Source organism: Sardina pilchardus, chromosome 22 (assembly GCF_963854185.1).
Source record: "Sardina pilchardus chromosome 22, fSarPil1.1, whole genome shotgun sequence".
Classification (NCBI taxonomy): Eukaryota; Metazoa; Chordata; class Actinopteri; order Clupeiformes; family Clupeidae; genus Sardina; species Sardina pilchardus.
In genome coordinates, this window is record NC_085015.1 from 17,297,148 (window position 1) to 17,316,555 (window position 19,408).

General features: G+C 44.8%; 2 protein-coding genes across 3 annotated transcripts in view; one reads left to right on the top strand and one right to left on the bottom strand.

Moving 5' to 3' along the window:
- faap100 (FA core complex associated protein 100) overlaps positions 1–1,472 on the bottom strand; it is a gene marked incomplete in the record, with an annotated part of 8,868 nt that extends 7,396 nt beyond the window's left edge. Inside the window, 3 exon segments of the mRNA XM_062527059.1 lie at positions 84–636; positions 961–1,077; positions 1,248–1,472. Of these exon segments, the coding sequence (XP_062383043.1) occupies positions 84–636; positions 961–1,016 (609 nt within the window).
- Positions 1,473–4,389: 2,917 nt separating this feature from the next.
- Positions 4,390–19,408, top strand: part of acsf2 (acyl-CoA synthetase family member 2) — a 46,725-nt gene continuing 31,706 nt past the window's right edge. Inside the window, exons 1-9 of one of the 2 annotated variants that reach the window (XM_062525903.1) lie at positions 4,401–4,483; positions 4,573–4,731; positions 6,102–6,297; positions 8,751–8,879; positions 11,029–11,082; positions 13,171–13,289; positions 15,273–15,435; positions 18,421–18,516; positions 18,710–18,861. In XM_062525903.1, the coding sequence (XP_062381887.1) occupies positions 4,622–4,731; positions 6,102–6,297; positions 8,751–8,879; positions 11,029–11,082; positions 13,171–13,289; positions 15,273–15,435; positions 18,421–18,516; positions 18,710–18,861 (1,019 nt within the window). In that variant the 5' untranslated portion in view covers positions 4,401–4,483; positions 4,573–4,621. Of the gene's footprint in view, positions 4,732–6,101; positions 6,298–8,750; positions 8,880–11,028; positions 11,083–13,170; positions 13,290–15,272; positions 15,436–18,420; positions 18,517–18,709; positions 18,862–19,408 lie in introns of both variants that reach the window. The other variant, XM_062525902.1, reaches the window with a different exon arrangement.

Below are 19,408 nucleotides of genomic sequence, written 5' to 3' on the forward strand. Positions count from 1 at the left end.
GCTTCTTGGCAAGCACCCTCCCGTTCCCTGTGGTCACGGCAGGAGGAGGGCTGGAGGGAGGAGGAGGTTCCGACGAATGCGACCGGCTGCTCCAGGCTGTGCAGGACTCTCAGCCCCGCCCTCTTTCCCCCCGGCGTGGACGACGTGGGGATCCGAACGGGCAGGTAGCACAGACGCCCGTCCGGCAAGCCGAGGAGGACCACGGGGGAGTTGACCAGGGCAGCGTCCACCCCAAACAGGAGGCTGAAGAGAACCGGCTCCAGCAGGAAACAGCCAGGAGATCCGCTCAGGTCTTCTGGTGCTGAGGCGCCTCCACTGGGGTAGATGCAACTCAACACGGAGCACGAGCCTCCTCCATCCACATTCACTTCAGCCTCTCCGTGTGGTTGTGCCGCATTAGTAATGGCTGACACGCGGTGCTCTGCTAGTTTGCGGAGGCTGACGGGTTTGGAGAAGGAGCCGTCCGACACTCTGTAGAGACTCAAGGTCCGTGTGGCCCCCTCCTGAGAGGCAGTGATGAGGAGGTCCCCTGCCAAGAGGAAAGAGTCAATCGTCGGGTCTCTGAGCAGAACGGAGTCTGCTGCCACTCTCTGCAAAACGGGATCTTGATCCACGACAGCTGTTGGAGAGGGAGGCCTAAAGACAGAAAAAAAGAACAACATAATCAGAAACAGGTTTTTGTAATGATGGCCATCTTAACTGATTGGTAATCGTTCTGATCGCATGTACAGCAATAAATAACTGTGAAAAGACAGCAGGGAAAGTTTAAATAACTGTAAAATCAGACAGCATATTAATAATACTACATAATACTACTAACAAGTAACTACAAGGCTGCAGCAGTTAGCTTGGACTTGGCTGCAGTGAACCTGGAACAGCAATGAACGTCTGTGTTATCTTAGTCTATAGGCTACTGTAGGTTTTAATGCATCAAACTGCTGGTGAGTGGAAAGGACCTACCTGGACTGTTGTGGTAGACTTGGTGCAATAAATGCCATCTTTCTCACAGAGAACATAAATATGACGTCCAGCACTAATCGCCAGATGTGTAACAGGAGTGTCAAACTGAAGAACAGCCTAGAAAACAATACAACGGAATTTACTCGATGCATTGCATCAGAATGACAAAATGCCATCAGTCATTTACTGGAAGGGGTAAAGGTGCTAAGGTTAACTAACTTTCTAGATTTGCAAACCCCGAATGATGTGAAAAACACAACAAACAAATTACTGTAGCCAACACTTACTGAGAGTTTCTTGTCTTTGCTGCTGAATAGGAGTATGTCGCTACCAGTGCAAAAAATAACTGTTGTCCCAGTCAAAAGTAACTTCACGTTGGCTCTGTTGGACAAACCGAACTCTGCAAAAGATTCCACTGAACACCTAATAGCTTCCATGGCTGAAACAAACAGTGGAAATTGGTGTCACATCAAACAATAATACAACATATGGACAGCAGATACGAGCATCTGGAAAAAGTTTTTCAAGAAACTGTCCAACATCCGAAACACCAATGAGGATTCTATATTTTCTTCATCTGTGGTATGAGAAAAGATGCCATTTAGTGTTGTCGCCATCTACCGGTTTGGAATGTAACTGGATTATTAAGAGGTAAGGAATTTTAGAGAAGAGTAGCCTCAGCAGGTTTTTAGCTGGGAAAGACCCTCCTCAGTTTGTGGGAAAAACGTGATGGATTTCCCTTGAGCAATTTAAAGTAGGCTGAAAAATGCTTGTCTCAGCATGTGAATAGTTGTCAATGCTACATTTTTGGTGAAGCCAATTTGCATGCAATAGACTGCACATCCCTGAGATATTTCTTCTCCTTCTTCCGACCAAAATTGAGGTTTCATGCAACACCTTTATCTACGGGTAGCTGTTGATTCTAAGCCTGAATAAACACTACCACGGCAGGGTGCTATCATACTGTAGTTATCAAGCGGACATGACCAAAGTCTTGTTAAAACACACTAGCAGTAGCAGAAGCTGAGATAGGCCTATGTCTGTTGTTTTCTCTGGAATTGATTTGTTTGACAATCAGCATATTAGATATGATGTATTGTAGAAATATATATGGAATATAAAGAAAACAAGAGTAGGCCTACACATCATATTACAATCCTCTAATAATCCACACTGGCCCAATAAGGCCTACTTTTGTCAGGTTTTGTTTGATGATGCATGGGCAGAACGGATAACCACCAGGACATGAGACTGGCAAAAAAAAAAAAAAAAACAGTTTCAAATCAGCGACTGCCCTAAAATAAAAGTTCGCCTGGTGCCCTGTGTGTTTGGGTGGGCACACCATACAGTGGGGCACACACAACATGCAGCGAGTTATTCAGAACTTGCATGCATTTTCACCAGTTTTACAGAGAGAGGCTAGGCTATACAGAGACTGTATTGTTGGAGGCACTGGGCAACTGAGTGAGCTTTGTCAAAGGGAGCCGCTCCGTTGCGCTGTAGCCCACCGACTCCAAGTTGGTCCTTCTCCAAGTACTCACACACTGACAGAGCTATACACATCCTGGATAGCGTCCACCCACTGTCCATCCTTATGCCTGAGAGAGAGAGAAGAGAGAGGGAGAGAGAGAGTTTAGGCTACTTATAGTTGAATAGTTCTCTCTCTCTCTCCCTCTCTCTCTCTCTCTAATGTTTCTGTTTCATTCTTCCCCTCTTTCACGAATATTCACAATTGGCCCTTGTTTCTTTCTTTCTTTCAATCCTAAAAGACTCTGTCCTTGATTCAATCATTCATCAATTTGAGTGGGACAGCTTTCCCTATGACTCTCTCCTCGTTGAGCTTTATGCTTTATGTTCATGATGATTCTACTGGCTGAGTCATGGGAAGGGGACCAGTAGGCCTACACACATCCTTATTGTGACAGTGTAGCGCAATTCCATGGAAATTTGTCCATAATGCCAATGAAATGTCTTGGTACTGTATATTTGTATGATGTGAATGATAACATTAATTGTTTTGTGCATTCTTAAGCCAAAAATAGCAAATGCTCAAATTGCATATCATTCACATCATACATGTACCATACCATCACATTTTACTGGTGTTATGGACGTGACAAAAAAAAAAAAAATCTGTGGAATTTCCCTGTAACAATTTAACACCTTTTGGGTAGGCTATAGATCAATCCTCAAGATCATCTTGTTCTGCACTAAAGATTACAGGTTCCATTGCATGCTTCATAATAATATGGCACCCCTAAATGGTTCTTTAAACCATTTTGAATTGTTAATCAAAGGAACCTCCAAGGGTTCTTTAAAGCCTGAATGATTCTACATAGCACCCCAAGAACACTTTTTAAGAGGCTACCCAAGACATTTCCCATTGCCAACCAACTAAGTTGCTAACAGGTTAGCAAGTATAAACACACCCCTGGTCAGGTTACAGTGAGGTGACCTGTGCCCTATATTCTGCAGTGTGGTGTTCCTCAGTTCCTCGAAGTGTTTTCAACAGCGTGACGTGAGCTATAGATGACATCTAAGTGAGTGTTTGCGATGCTAGATTCCATGCAGGGCTTATAAGGGTCTGGAGTGGTTCTCCTCAGCTGCATGTCACACACACACACACACACACACACACACACACACATACAGAGTGAGGAGAGAGAGAGCGAGAGAGATAAGTAGGCTACATATATTGAGCTGCCATGCACAAATGACACTTAGTTGCCATGCACAAATGACACTTAGTTATCTATAATGACATCATTTTAGTCATCAAACTGCCTTAAGATACACTTCAGCGTCTCTGAATATCATTTTTATGAAAACATATTATGTCTAAATCAATATAAAGACAAAGACAGGAGGTAAGTGTACCTTTATTTCATTGGTCATGTTGCCTGGCGAGCAATTATTTATTATTATAATTATTAATGAATTATATAAGGAGGGGTTCATCAATTCATACACAGATTAATGCAAAGGCAAATTGGGCGTTAATTCATAGGCTATGCAATGCATTATTTCAAAGACTGTACATAATGTGTGTGTGTGTGTGTGTGTGTGTGTGTGTGTGTGTGTGTGTGTATTACCCCATTAAGTAACCGTGAAAATAGATTCAACACAAACAAGCGCCAAAATCAAATAAATTAGGCAACTTTTTGCAGAAATATCAAGATGCTTTCACTAAGGAAATGTAAGGTTTCGAGTGAGTTTGATAGAGATATTTGCCTACACCTATAGAACTCAATAGGCCTAAACTTAATTTGTATCAAAAACTTCTAACACGCTGAAAATATTCTTCAGCAAATCGATGCATGAACGCATGAATATAATAACTAGGTCATGGGTGACGGGACCACTCGACTACTGCCACGGCAACTGTTCCGTTTTTAATCTATAGAGGGGAGCAAGCGTCTGTGCTTGAAACTCAAGCAACTCAAAAGCGCCGTAGGTTGTGGCGCATAGTCATCTCGGAAAGAGCAGTTCACGGCTTTGCATCTTCGGCACACATTCCTTATGCGTAAAGAAGATTTATCTGCACGTTCGGATATACTTTCAAACATTGGCATACCAAAACTCATTAGGGTTCACTGAAACTTTTTTGTTTAGGATACGCAGATTGATTTTGCATCAAATTCGTCGCACTGAGACCACAGTCATGTCGATGAGGATCCTTCTCGGTTGTCTTCGGTCTGGCGTTATTGTTTCCAAGAAAGCCAATGGTCTATCGAGACGGACAAACATATTTGTCTCTGGACAGCAGAGCTGGTACGATATGCAATACGTTACTTGGGAATCAGGCATCGCACTCTAACCCGTCTAAAAAGTTTTTTGATAGCACATGTTGAATATAGCTATAATAATCTGATGAACCATGCTTCAATAGCCTACTTCTTGGAAGAAGCGTTAGGCTACTTCTGCGCAACTTGCTGCCAGTGTAGAAAGACAGACAATTAGAGAGAGTTATGCAGGAACTTGAAAACGAAAGCATGGTGTTGAGTATGGCTACAACTACAAGTCCCATCCCCAGCCATAGGTTGCATAACTTATGGCTGTAGAGTAGACTACTGCAGATGGAGTTTAGCTGCCTGACAAACAAACAAAAACACTTTTTAACGAGCTCGTTTTAATGGAATATGTGGAATGACTACACAACTAGGACTATAGCCTACAACAAAGTGATGGAATTTCTGTAACCGTGATGACGAATTGTTGGAAATTAATCTTGATCTCTCAACCTATATTTCTTTATGTTGTAACCTATGGTTTTTGGCTCCTTCCAGCTACTACATTTCCGTTAACCATACGTTTGGGAAATACGCTATAAAAGACTAGCCATGTAGTTATGGTAGTAGCCTACTACCCTAACACGCCCCTGCCAATACACAATACTCAAACGCGCATGCGTAAACAGCTGGGATAATTAGGCTAGCAGATGTGGATCTTGGTTTGCAAGAGACTCTCACTTCTTGACCTCACTTTTTGACCTCACTTTTGAAAACAAAAGCTGTAAAGACTACAACTTCCAGAAAACTTATACTGAAAGTAGGCCTAGTCTACGCCACTTTTACTAATGCAGATTCTTGTGTTCCTGTGTTTGTTTTGGCATCATGTCTTTACAACTGAACCCCTTCCCATTGCTCAACTCTTTCCCTTCCTTGATTTGTCCTTGATTTGTGATTTCTGCATTACCACCATGTTTTCAGAGCTGCACCCTGTATCTTATGGAGATTATTTACTCAGCGTTTTGTGTGGCGATCACATGACTAGTTCCAAGTGTTCTAATTTGGATCTTCCTCTTCTTCTTCTTCTTCTTCTTCTTCTTCTTCTTCTTCTTCTTCTTCTTCTTCTTCTTCTTCTTCTTCTTCTTCTTCTTCTTCTTCTTCTTCTTCTTCTTCTTCTTCTTCTTCTTCTTTTTCTTCTTCTTCTTCTTCTTCTAAGATGGTCAGTGATGATTAGCAATCGTCCATGACCATAAATACAATACATCCTTGAAGCCAGAGTTAAAAACAAAATTATGATGATCAAAGGGGGCGTGTCTGAAGAACATTGGCTAACAGCACTGCTAATCAAAAAGTTGCCCGAGTCCGTCATCTCCTTCACGGTGTCTCTCTCTCTCTCTCTCCGTTCCATCCCAGTGCCATCCATGTGGACTACCCTCCCGTTGAGCCCACCCTGACCACCAGCTATGCCCACGGTACGTCCACCCGCTCCTTGCGGTCCTGCACCGTGGCTCAGGCCCTACAGGCCGCCGTGGAACGGTACCCTGACCGCGACGCCGTGGTCTTCATGCAGGACGGCATCCGGAAGACCTTCGCCCAGTTCCAGCAGGAAGTGAGTGGTCCGGTGCTGCACCTCTGCTGACCCCTGGCTTCCTGTCGCACAGGAAGCCAGGGGTCGCACAGGAAGTGATGCATGATGATGATGCGCTCGGTGAATCTGTTGATGTCAGCTTTTGGAGGGTGGGGTGTGTGTATGGGGAGGTATGTGTGGGGGCTCCTGCGTTGACTGTGAAGATGGTAGACATGTTTTGTTGTTTTTGCCTTAGCACTCTCATCTCTCATACTTTCAGATCCTGTTTATGGCTAGGGTTTAGCTCAGGATCAGGCAAAAAGAAGGAAGGAAGCCTTTGCCAGCCACATCAACTGATTTTTACTGTTATCGCAAACTGGCAGCAGACTTAGCTGGTGGCTAAAGGATGTGGTCATGGTTGAAGTTGTTTTCAAAAATGGAAGTGCCTGCAATCCAAACTGCAGTAGCCTAACAAATGCCTTTTTGTTCCCTTAGCATGCAACTCATGATCATGTATGCTATTGCTCTGTACTCAGCCAGCTGGGCCACTGGATTGAACTTTTGTGAACGTTTTCCATTGACTGCAATGTGTACAGAGATCTCTCAATAATCTTGAAATGAAATGTCGGCATTATGACGAATTGGTCGTCCGATTAGAAGTGGCAGAATGCTGTCCCAGTGCTTTTATTCAGATAGACTGCCAGTATTGAAGAATCAAAGACACGTCGCGTTTAGTTTGATTTAACAAAAGCATGTCATCTTTGAAAGTTAGATGCATACAGTACGTCACGCACTATTGCAGGAAGCTACAACGTCCATCCGCCTGAGAGTGACAGTGGACAGGGAATGTTTGCAGGGCAAAGATCCTGTAGTTCCTTCTCGAATTATCACAGCCAATAGTAACGTCACAGTCCAGTCGTCAGGCCACCGTATGACAACTGACATCACAATCTGTCATGAACTTTCCTCCATTTCAACTTGGACCAGATGACAGAACACTCTGCTTACTGATAACTAGTTGCACTTTGGTTTGTTTTGACTTCAACACTCAGCAACTAGTGGTGCACAATGAATCCATTTTTTAATCAAAATGACAATTTGGACTAATTAAATCATCGCAAAAGAACGCAATTGATCATGCTGCTTGCGACTCTGTCCTAATGGTGAATCTGATCATGATATCTTATAATCACAAAATCTATGACTTTATATTCATGTCAATCTCCTTGTGTGACAAAGAGTGAAGCTCACCAGGAGGCATGCTAACTAATCAGAAAAGGCCCAACTAAAAGCGAAATCTGGAATAATATATCACAAATCAAATTGCAATCGCAATACCTGTCAGCAAAATGAGCAATTAGGCAGCCCTATCAGCAACCCTAGGGACCATAGAAGTAAAACATCAAGACTTTATTTCTGTGTTGCATAAGGGTGGCTAGGGGTTAAACATTCATTCAGTCATAGTTACAGTAGTTAAGTCGTTTGGGACAACGCAGGAGCATAGATCTGTCAGTGGTGACCATGGTGATTACAAAGTCCAAGACACATGTGCAGAGTCACACCTGAGGGACAAACACACACACTGACAGTTACGACTTGATAGTTTATATTGATGAGACCTTTCTTTGGAACCGCTGTAAGTGATGTTTATGGAGTTTGTCAGGCATCAGATTATGGTTTGACATTCTGATTTTGATAGATGGATATGGATGCTGTCTGTGGAACTCATAGCAGCTCCCAAGGGCATATTGGTTAGCAGTGAAATCTCAGCACACACACACATACACACACACACACACACACACACACACACACACACACACACACATACAGACAAACAGACACATACTGTATACACACACACACACACATGATTCTCAATGCACAGACATGCACACATGTAGACACATTTACACTCACACATACAGGAAATCTCAATGCACAGACATGCACACATGTAGACACAATCCATGCACACATACACATCTACTACACACACACACACACACACACACACATACACACACACACACACACACACACAAACATAATTTCCCCTTCACATAAGCGCAGTCAGTGGTGGTCCAAATTCATGTGGTGGTTGTATTTGTTCATTGAAAATGTCAATCAGTTTGAAGTAGATGACAGCTAGATTGAGGAAGGGCCCCTACAAAGCTGGCTCGTAGAAGAATCGCCAGACTTAATGGGCGAATAAAGTGTGTCATTTCATACAGTAATGCACTTCAGTTATCCATATGTTTATGTCCAGCGAGTTGTCCTAAACCCAAAGTGATGTTGAGAACAGGACCTGAGATGACTTGACATGACTTGGCTTGACATATTAGTTACTGAAGCTTATCTGCTAAATATGCTTCTCCTTTGTTTGTTTGTGTGTGTGTGTGTGCATATACGTGTGCCTGCGTGTGTATACGTGTGCGTGCATGCATGCGTGCGTGCATGTGTGTGTGTGTGTGTGTGTGCCCCATGTATCACAGGTGGACCAGGCTGCGGCGGGTCTGTTGGCGCTCGGGCTGAAGAGAGGTGACAGACTGGGCATGTGGGGCCCCAACACCTACGAGTGGAGCCTGATGCAGTTCGCCACGGCCAAGGCTGGCATCATCCTGGTGAGGTGGCATCGCCATGGCACTGCCCAGTCAGACAAGCTGTGTGGGGCAAATGTGTAACTGCATGGGGGCAAATGTGTAACTGTGAGGGGGTAAATATGTAACTTTTTCAGTTCTGGATTGCAGGTATCAGTGTTTGAGCTGCGCTGGCGAATGTGAAACACTTGGTTCATGAGCAGCTATCTCATTATGAATGGACATACACTATGGTGAAGACTTAGAGAAAAACACTTGTGCATAAATATTTAGTTTTGAATAATGCATTGCCAAGTGGTTGTTTTAGGACACTGTTACAACTCCAGGACATGGGGGGGGGGGGCAGTTGTAAGAAAGGTGACTAGCCTGGCTATCACCAGACCCAGCTCAATCTTTTGAGATTGAACATTAGTCTGGGGAGTCTGCTCTGTATTTGCTACTGCACAAGAGGCATGATCAACAGGCTTAGTTCAAATGACTCCAAATGTAGGAATTTGGATAGTCCTTCAACCAATCAGACTAACAGTCTGGGTGAGCCAGGTGGATAAGCCAGTTTGTGATGGGTCCCCGCAGATTTTGTAACAGAAGCAGGATAGAAACATGTGGAAGTTTCCAGTCTGAGCTGCAGGGCGAAATCCAATCGCCTGCAGTTTACCCAGTCTGAAAGGTTGAGTGCCATGTTCGCGTGACGAACTAACCCCATACATTTCTATGGGAGATTCTCTCAGTGCTTTGGCTCCTCATTGCATACATTAAATAGTCTCTGGGAGAGTGGCACATCAGCAGTTGATTGTGGAGGTGGGGGTGAGGGGGGCATTTGGGGAACAGGTTGGAGTAGGTGTCGGGTTAGGTGGGGGGGCATTGCAGCAGGAGCAGGGCAATCAAACCTGTTGTAGAGGTGGTTGAGCAGGTTTGATTATTACACTGATTATTACACTGCTCACATCCCCCTCCACTATACTGCTCACACATCCCCCTCCACTATACTGCTCACCACATCCCCCTCCACCCCCCCCTCCACTATACTGCTCTCCACGTCCCCCTCTACTATACTGCTCACTCCACTATACTGCTCTCCACGTCCCCCTCTATACTGCTCACTCTACTATACTGCTCACTCCACTATACTGCTCTCCACGTCCCCCTCCACTGTGCTACAGTTCCTCCTGCAGCCTGTGATGGCTTTTATCCTCTGACCTCCCAAGACGAATGAGAGGGGCCCCCAGACCTCCTCCATGCTGTTCCCCTGCAGCTTCTGCTCTCTCCTCCCTCTGTACCCCCCCCCCCCCCCCCCCCCCCCCTTTGCCTCTTGGCTTCCCTTCCTCTGTATCCCCCCTTTGCCTCTTGGCTTGAACTCAGCTTGACCTTGAGTTCACCCCATACGCGCCTCAGCGTAGTCTGACATCCCCCGCCCCCTTTAAAACGCCCTCTTTTTTTTGTTGAGGAGGTCCTTGCTTCTTTGCCTCTTTCAGATTGACAGTGGCTGTGTCTTCAATCACCTTCTTGCACACTTCAAATACTTCGTTTGAGTATATAGTGCAGATATTGGGACAACACTAACCATTAAAAAGTGGGCACAATGGAAGTAAGCGCTCAGTGCCCACTAGCAGTGCACTGAGCGAAGTATGCGGTTTGAGACGCAGCCAATAGGCTGTGTCTGAATCATAAGTACACACACTGGGCAGCGTGCATTTTCCGGAAGTTACGTCAGAATAGACTGTCCGAAAGTCAAGCGCTCTCACTAGATGGGTACTTCGTTTAGCGTGATTTCCAAGCGTGCATCGATGCATCTTTTTTGGCCTCAGATATCCCACAATCCATTGCGCAGCGCAGGTCAAGCTCCACACGTCTTGCAAATCGTCAAGCAACACCCCCCCCCCCCCCCCCCCGACCCAGGTGACGCCAACTAGTTTGTGCTGTCCAAATGTAGGGACGCATACTGAGCAGCCCTACTTGAGTCTCCCCCGTACGCGCCTTTAGTCCATAAACGCCCTCTGCTTTTTGTTGAGGAAGCCCTTGACATGGCTGGTGATCCTTTTCTAGCTGTCAAGATGAACAAGGTTCAGCTGGACTTGCTAGACGTCACTATGGCTGGTCTCTAGGTCAGAAATGTTTCTCTTTTGGACGTATGCACCACCTCCATGTCGTAAATTCAGTGCTTTCCCCTCTCCAGGTGGCGGTCAACCCAGCCTATCAGCTGCAGGAAGTAGAGTTTGCACTCAGGAAGGTAGGTGTACACACACACACACACACACATACAACCCCCATGATCTGACCCAGCCCCCCCCCCACACACACACACACACACACATACCCACACACACAATGGACTGATGGATGACTGTGGCAGAAAGAAGAAAACACACCTCTACATTATAACACATACCATATGCAAGTACAGACACTTACAAAAACCATAATGGAATTCAGTTATAGATTGTAGGCCAGCAGTCACACTCTCATTCTCAGTGTGTGAACAAGTTAAACAGGAAGTTAATATGATATGCTTTTTGCCAATTTGGCAGTTAACATGGCATATATGCTTTGTGAAAGCCACTCCTCTCTGAAAGGGGATATTGTTGTTAGGGGGAAAGAAGCATATTATCACACACACACACACACACACACACACACACACACACACACACACACACACACACACACACATACACACACACACACATGAGAGTAGCCTACTCTCATCCAACGCAAAGAAATAGCCTAGGCCTACTTGCAGTCATGCATGATTTGTCTCAGCTTCCCCTCGACATTATCGAGAATGTCAACAATTATGTGCGTCGGGACAAAGACCGTTTCGAAGTTTTTATCTCCACCAATGAGGTTATGTTTTTATCGGGGTTTGTTGGTTTGTCTGTATATGTTTGTTTGTTCGCAAAAAGTTATGGATGGATGCAAGAGGAGGTGATGTGTTCGCTTGGAGGAGATTTGCGCACTCTGAGTGATTTTCAGATACCGTATTTCAGTCAAATTGTCTGTTAGCCTATTTGATAGGCGGGATCAATGTGAAACTAAGTCAACATGATAAAACTTAATGTGATGCAAATAGTAGGCTCTTGTCACGTTTGACTGATGGAGATGGGATGTTAGCTGCCAGCTAACGTTAGATTAAAAAATAATGTGAAATTAGCTAGAGACATTTCTTACTTTTCTTGTGTAGCCTAGTCGGAAATGGCGGATAAAATTTGACGTGGTGCTGCATGTGTCGGATATTTTTGCGCTGCACACCTTGCACTCGGCGAATCGTTTCTTCTGTTGAGTTGAATAGTCTTTAAATCCAAATGTTATTATTTTGGGAACTGGTAACAGCTTCCATCTTCTAAACCCCGACCGCTCTACTGTAGATGGCGGGCGCGTCACCTAGTAGAGAGGTTGCCAGGTTCGCCCACATGCAACAGGAAATATCCGATCGAAAATAGTTTTTATTATTATTATTCACCAATTAACCAAGACAGCAATGACTTGTCGAGTCATTGCATGCAAGTCTAAGTCAAGTCTCAAGTCATGAGTAGCAAGTCCAAGTCAAGTCAAGTCTTTTCTCACTGTTGATCAAGCAAGTCACAAGTCCTCAATCTGGCGACTTAAGTCTGACTCGAGTCAAGTCACTAGACTCGAGTCCCCCATCTCTGATACACACACACACACATACATACACAGACACACACACACACACCTGCACAAGATGGAAAGCAGCAAACAGCTCACCACATCACTCGCTCAGACCTGTTCTGCAGCTTTGTAACCCTTAGGGCCTGATCAGACAGCACCACTTTCACTTCCCAGTCACATTTTTGTCAGCAGTGGGTCATTGCTTAGCTGCCTGCCAAAGTTTTGGCTATTTAGCTAAATATACCGTATCATAGCAACAAGCTTGAATTTCCCTTTGCTGATCAATAAAGTATCTATCTATCTATCTATCGATCTATCTATCGATCTATCTATCGATCTATCTATCTATCTATCTATTGATCTATCTATCTATCGATCTATCGATCTATCGATCTATCGATCTATCTACAACATGTACACTATTAATACCTTGCTGTGTAACACCCACTTCTTTGGAATACTTGCTTTTTGAAGGTGAAGAGTGAGTGTCAGTGTGAATGCTGCCTAATATACTGTATATATAAGGCTATTCCTGTAACTGACCTCTCACCTCTTCTATCTCTCTCTTTCTCTCTCTCTCTCTCCCTTTCTCACTATTTCTTTCTCTCTCTCTCACGGTCTCGTCTCTTCTCTCTCTCTCTCTCTCTCTCTCTCTCTCTGTTTCTCTCTCTGTCTCTCTCTCTCTCAGGTGGGGGTCAGTGCTGTGGTGTGCCCCTCCCAGTTCAAGACGCAGCGGTACTACGACATGCTGAAGCAGCTCTGCCCCAACATGGAGACGGCCGGCCCTGGCGGCATCAGGAGCAGCAGGTAGCGCCCCGAGAGACCGCGTGACCCGAGCGGTCACCCACCGAGAGAATACGTCTTCTAAAACGGATAGTTCCGGGTCCTTGATTATGATTGGCTGATTCGCGTTCGATGTTCTAAAATCCAACACGAACATAGTCTGGTTTTCACCATAAGTTCAGGCACGGTTCACCCAGCCTAACATGAACATACACCTCGACCGCGTTTCATTCTATAGTAATGCGCACCACAACTTGCACAAAAGTCATTGATAGAGATTTATTTGCGGAAGAGTGATTATCTATGAATTACATTGTTACATTTCTCGTTGCTGTGCCTTTGTTTCATGAAATCTTGCTAAGGGGGGGGGGGGGGCTAAGGTCAACGCCCCTTAGCTGTTCTAGAATCAGTGTAAACTACAGTCTCTCGAGGCTTATCGCTTAATTAAGCAGCTAGCTACAGTGGCCACGTCACAGGCAGTTACTCACAGAGGGACGAACATGACTTAAGCAGCTCCCTACAGTCACCACATCTCAGTCAGGTACTCACAGAGAGAAGAACAGCCGAAGGGTTGCCGGTTCGATCCCTGACCAGTTGGAAAAATGTGGGCCGGGGGGGGAGTAGTTGAGCACTGCTTTCCCACGCTCACATCCACGGCTGAAGTGCCCTTGAGCACTTCAAGCCCTTGCTTGAGCAAGACACCTAACCCCTCACTGTTGAGCGGTAACGCCTCACTTAGTCAGGGTTAGTGTGTGCTTCACCTCACTGTGTGTTCACTAATTCACGAATTGGGATAAACGCAGAGAGCACATTTCCCTGGTCATGGTATACTTATACTAATACTTACTTAGTTACTTGTGGCACGTGACAAGCAGTTACCCACAGAGACCTTGGGAGAGTGTCTTCAGTTGCACCCCACATTTAGAATGTGTTTCACAATGATCTACAAAGTGAAAGCATCTCAGACACCTCAATTCAATCCCGTTCAATTCAAGAAAGCTTTATTGGCATGGATGGACGTTTCGATAGCAAATGTGTGATGGGATCTGGGAAGGCAGTGGGAACATGACATTTCATGCTAACATTTGAATTGCACCTACCGACCCAAAGAACAGCTGATATACTGTAGACAGATAGACAGCGTGCAGGATCTGGTTAGATAAGACATTGTGCAGTCCAGATAGACACGATGCAGTCCACACACACACACACACACACACGTTGAGAAGGCTCGGGATGAGAATGTCTGACTCTGGAATGTTTATGGCCCTTATCTGCCAGTCTCTGCCTGTGCGTCTGTATTCCATGGGAACCCTGCCTCTCTCCTCTGTTGTTTTGAACTGTCTATGTTTAGAAAGTCAGAACAGAAAAAAAGGCAGCACTTTTACATATAAACATGTTTTATTGCAGAGACGCGCTTTGGCTTAGCGCCTTCCTCCGTACAATATATGTTTAGAAAGTGCAACCACAAAGGCAATAGGTTCTATTCTGTTCAACAGGCACGATGCAAAATATATAATCCATCATTGATCCATCAAATTCCTCAAATTCCAGAGGACTTTTATGGCACTGTTCTTACGTACCAATGACCTTTGACCTTAGATTGCAAACAGTATTAGGCAGACCAATCAAATGCACCCTTATTGGATGCTTCCTTAGATCACAATGAAAAATTCCATGGGTCTGTACTTGAGTTTTAGGCAGCATAGACATCTAAACTACTAATTTAATCCCACTATTCCACATTCGCGTTCCCAGTATAAACATCTTAAGTCATAATTTAATCCCACCATTTTACACCCCCATTCCCAGGTTAGATGACTAAACTACTGATTTAATTCTACCACGTGACACTCCAGTTCCCAGCGTAAATACTGCATTATGTTGTCTTTTTACTTGTACTCTTCACAGTGACAATAAAGTTGAATCTAATCTAATCTAATCTTATCTAATCTAATCTACAATATCTAAACAACTAATTTAATCCCAACATTCCACACTCCTCAGGTTGCCGGAGCTGAGAACGGTGATCCTGACGGACTGCGAGCAGCCAGGTGCACTCCACCTGAGCCAGGTGATCGAGGCAGGAAGTAGCCAGTACATGCAAGAGCTGGATGAGCTGCAGAAGAAGCTAAGCTGTGATGACCCCATCAACATTCAGTTCACCTCGGTAGGCTATGCCACTTCTAAGCGCAGTATCAGTAGCCCTTTTGCTTCACTAGTCATTCTGAATAAAATCAAATTATTATTATAAATGACATTTCTATAGTGACTCTCCCAAACCCAGAGTCGCTGTACAAAGAGTTAAAAAAACAAACAAACAAACAAACAAGTGAAAAACAAACAATGGACACTGCCTTGTAGACAAGATCTAAACAAGTAAACAAGGCCTTGTAAACAAGCCATCCAGAGCCATTAACAAGTCATTAGCCGTAACTATGGCAACAGAACTGAGCCAAACATTAACAGGCTGCAGACCTACTCCTAAACACACACATTCGGCATTTGCATTAATAATTGAGATTTCATGTAAATTAGACACACACACAACACACACAGACACACACTCCTTCACCATACAGTACTTGCCTCTATCCGAAGATATATTTTTTAGTTTTTTTGCTTTTGTTGTTTCTAGTAAAAGAGGAAGTTCTTCTCTTGAGCTTTTCCCTTATTTGGACCATGACCTTGCCAAGCTTGTCCTGAAACTGTGGGTTCACTGAGGCTAATAGCCTGCGAGGAATGAGCCGACTGGTCAGACCGAGAGACATTTCCTCTTTTCCACCATCCAGTGATGTTAATCAACTGAGACGATCTGCATTCCTTTCATTAGGCCTAATGTTCTTCGCTTGACTTGCTCTCTCATTCATTTCACTTCTGTCTTCTCTGTCACTTTGATGTCGAGAGATTTAACAGGAACATTATTTAGATGTACTGTGTGTGTGTATGTGTGTGTGTGTGTGTGTGTGACAGAGAGAGAGAGAGCGTGCATGCCTGCGTGAGCGTGCGCGCGTCGTTGAATATGAAACTAGTATGTGTGTGTGCAGAAGCTCAGCTGGCAGTGTGTACACACACACACACAGCTTGTTTACTGTATGTGCCACTCCTACCATGCTGATTGACCTGCTGGGGCAGCCTGCCCTGTCCTGCCCACACACTACTTCTGTACTCCTCTGTTTTGAGACATCCAGTGTGTTACGAAACAGTGAGGCCAGCTCTTCAGTGTCTAGGACATCATAAACAGTACATTTGCATCTCCCGCAATTTGCAACGTAAAATGATACTCAACCCCACAACAGCTAATCCTATACACTAGGCCTACATGATGCTACTGTAGCTAATGCATGGAGAGTGTGACCTAGCATGTGGACGTATGTGTGCGTGTCAGCTTGACAGTTCAGTGAGAGGTCATTCACCTGTGGCCCTCATGGCCTGGTGGCTTTATAGTCGATAGTCTACGGACAGCGCAAGCATCAGATGTTCTTTGTTCAGATTTCTTTGTGGGTGCCTGGGTGGTAATAATCCAAAAGGTTAACTAAAACCAGACTGGAAGTAATCAAAATGTCCATTTGAAGTTAGGAAGGTGGCTAGTTGATAACTTTTTCCAATAATTTTGCCAGGTAGATTGGATATAGGCCTGTAGTTGTTTAGCATGGCGGCATCCAAGTTATTCGTTTTGAGAAGGGGCTTTACAACATCTCTTTTCAGGGACTTAGGACATGTGCCAGACAGCAATGATATGATACATTTACAATGTGAAGGACGTCTGCTGCTACGAGGTGAAGAACAGATTTGTAGAGGGAATTGAATGGCCACAGAGAGTTGTGTGTGTACACAGTGTCTCTGTCTCTCTCTATAGGCCCACTCACGTTTTGGAGGTGAAAAAAGTGTGTCAGTGTGAGGTGACTTTGTTCCTGTGACCTGATTCCAGAAAGGTCTATTGAACTCTCATCTCTTATCTCGCTCTCTCTCCCTCACTCTTTCTCTGTGTGTGTGTGTGTGTGTGTGTGTGTGTGTGTGTGTGTGTGTGTGTGTGTGTGTGTGTGTGTGTGTGTGTGTGTGTGTGTGTGTGAGCCGGTAATGTACAATCTCATGTCTCAGTAAAACTCAGAGGCATTATGGCCCAAATTGGCTGTAAAAGGCTATCAAAAGCAGACACACCAGTTCAAGTAGGCTAATGGTGGCCATAAACCCTGTTAAAGGAACTCAGCTGGTTTTGTTTTTGTTAAATCCCTCAGATTAGCCGACATCCTATAGTCCATATTTCTCTTTTATATCTCACTCCACAATAGATACTTTTACCATCTTTCAATATTTTCTTCAGCAGGAGCAGGGATAGCAAACGCGTTGGCCATTAGGCCTTTATCGGTTTCTGGCTACCCTATGGCCGACTGCCTGCGATAATTAGCGAGCCCTGTATCCAAAGTGCAGTGAATGGCTACTGGGCGGTCCAATGCATCGGACCATACGGGCCATTTATTAGCCAAAGTGCCCAGTGTGTCCATTGCGCACCTATGAACCTATACCTATATTGGAGTATTGTAACGTTTGGAAAAGGCACCCATTGAATGAAATGAGAGAGAGAAGGTGGTGTTTTAGTGTAAAGGACATCTGTTACCGTATATCTCTCACTTTGATTAATTGATTGATTGACAATGGGTACATTATAAATTCTAGAATTAGAGGATGACTGTTTGTTGGTGGCTTCACTCAATCAGACTTCATTTGGTGCTTTTCACACAAGATAGCAATACGAGGTGTGTGATGCACAACAGCAGTAGAAGTCAGTGGAGGTAAACATCTCTGCAGTTGCTTAGATGTCAGTGTGTTTACAGTATATCATGCATACCCAGGGCACTCTGTTGTGTAGAGTATGGGAAAAGGTGCATCTAGTGGTTGGTCAATCTGATGCCCAAGTTACTCATGGGTAGGCTGGGTGAACCCTGCCTGAACTTCGCCCGGCAGCTCAGGCTGGAAACCAGCAGATCTTTTTCCTCTGTTCACTGCCAGAACCTTTGGCTCCAATCAGAAACGGCCATACTCTAGTCCTGGCACGCTATTGGCCGGTGACCACGCCATGAGGCATGTGTAATGTTTTGGCGCTCTATAAGTGAAATTAAATAACAATGAATGTATTGTGCCCTTTGACCCCTAGGGAACCACGGGAGCACCTAAAGGGGCCACTCTGTCCCATCACAACATCGTCAACAATTCATACTTCATAGGCGTTCGAGTGGGCTATCATTGGAGGGTGAGTTTGTGTGTTTGTGTTTGTGTGTGTGTGTGTGTTTGCTGTTGTTAACCATACTTATAATATGTTTCAGACAAAAATGTTAATAAAGTTCTGAATCTGAATCTGAGAAAGTGTGTGTGTGTGTGTGTGTGTGTGTATGTCTCTCTCCCTCTGTGTGTGTGTGTGTGCGCGTGTCCTTATCGTTCCCCAGCCCCACGTTAAGATCTGTCTCCCCGTCCCTATGTACCACTGCTTTGGGTCGGTGGGAGGAGGCCTCGTCATGGCCGTGCACGGAGCCACTGTGGTGTTCCCGTCGCCAGGATACGACAGCCGTGCCAACCTGGCCGCCACACAGGCCGAGAAGTAAGATGGCCGCCGTTGATAGATAGATAGATAGATAAATAGATAGATAGATAGGCAGACAGACACACAGACAGAGTTCATTCATCCCCAAAGGGAAATTACAGTGTTCCAGCCAGCAGGCATAAAAACAGTGCACTCATATGTACTGTACATACATACCATCCACAACACACAGCCTGCAGTAGAAACTGTACATACCTATATAAGTATACTTTTTTGAGGGAAAATCGGTCTCTGCATTTATCCCAATTCGTGAACTAGTGAACACACACAGCACGCAGTGAATACACACATTGAGGTGAAGCACACACTAACTCAGAGCAGTGAGCTGCCTGCCCAAACAGCGGCGCTCGGGGAGCAGTGAGGGGTTATAGGTACCCGACAGGTAGGCTGGCAGCCACTGCAGGCAGAAAGGTATGTTGGCATCCATTACAGGTGGAAAGGTGTGTTCTGACCCTTCGTCCTTCATTCGCAGTTGATTGTGAGGTTCTGATAGCGCTGAAGTGTTATTTCGTGACTGGGCGTTAGTGATAATGTTTGGAACAGA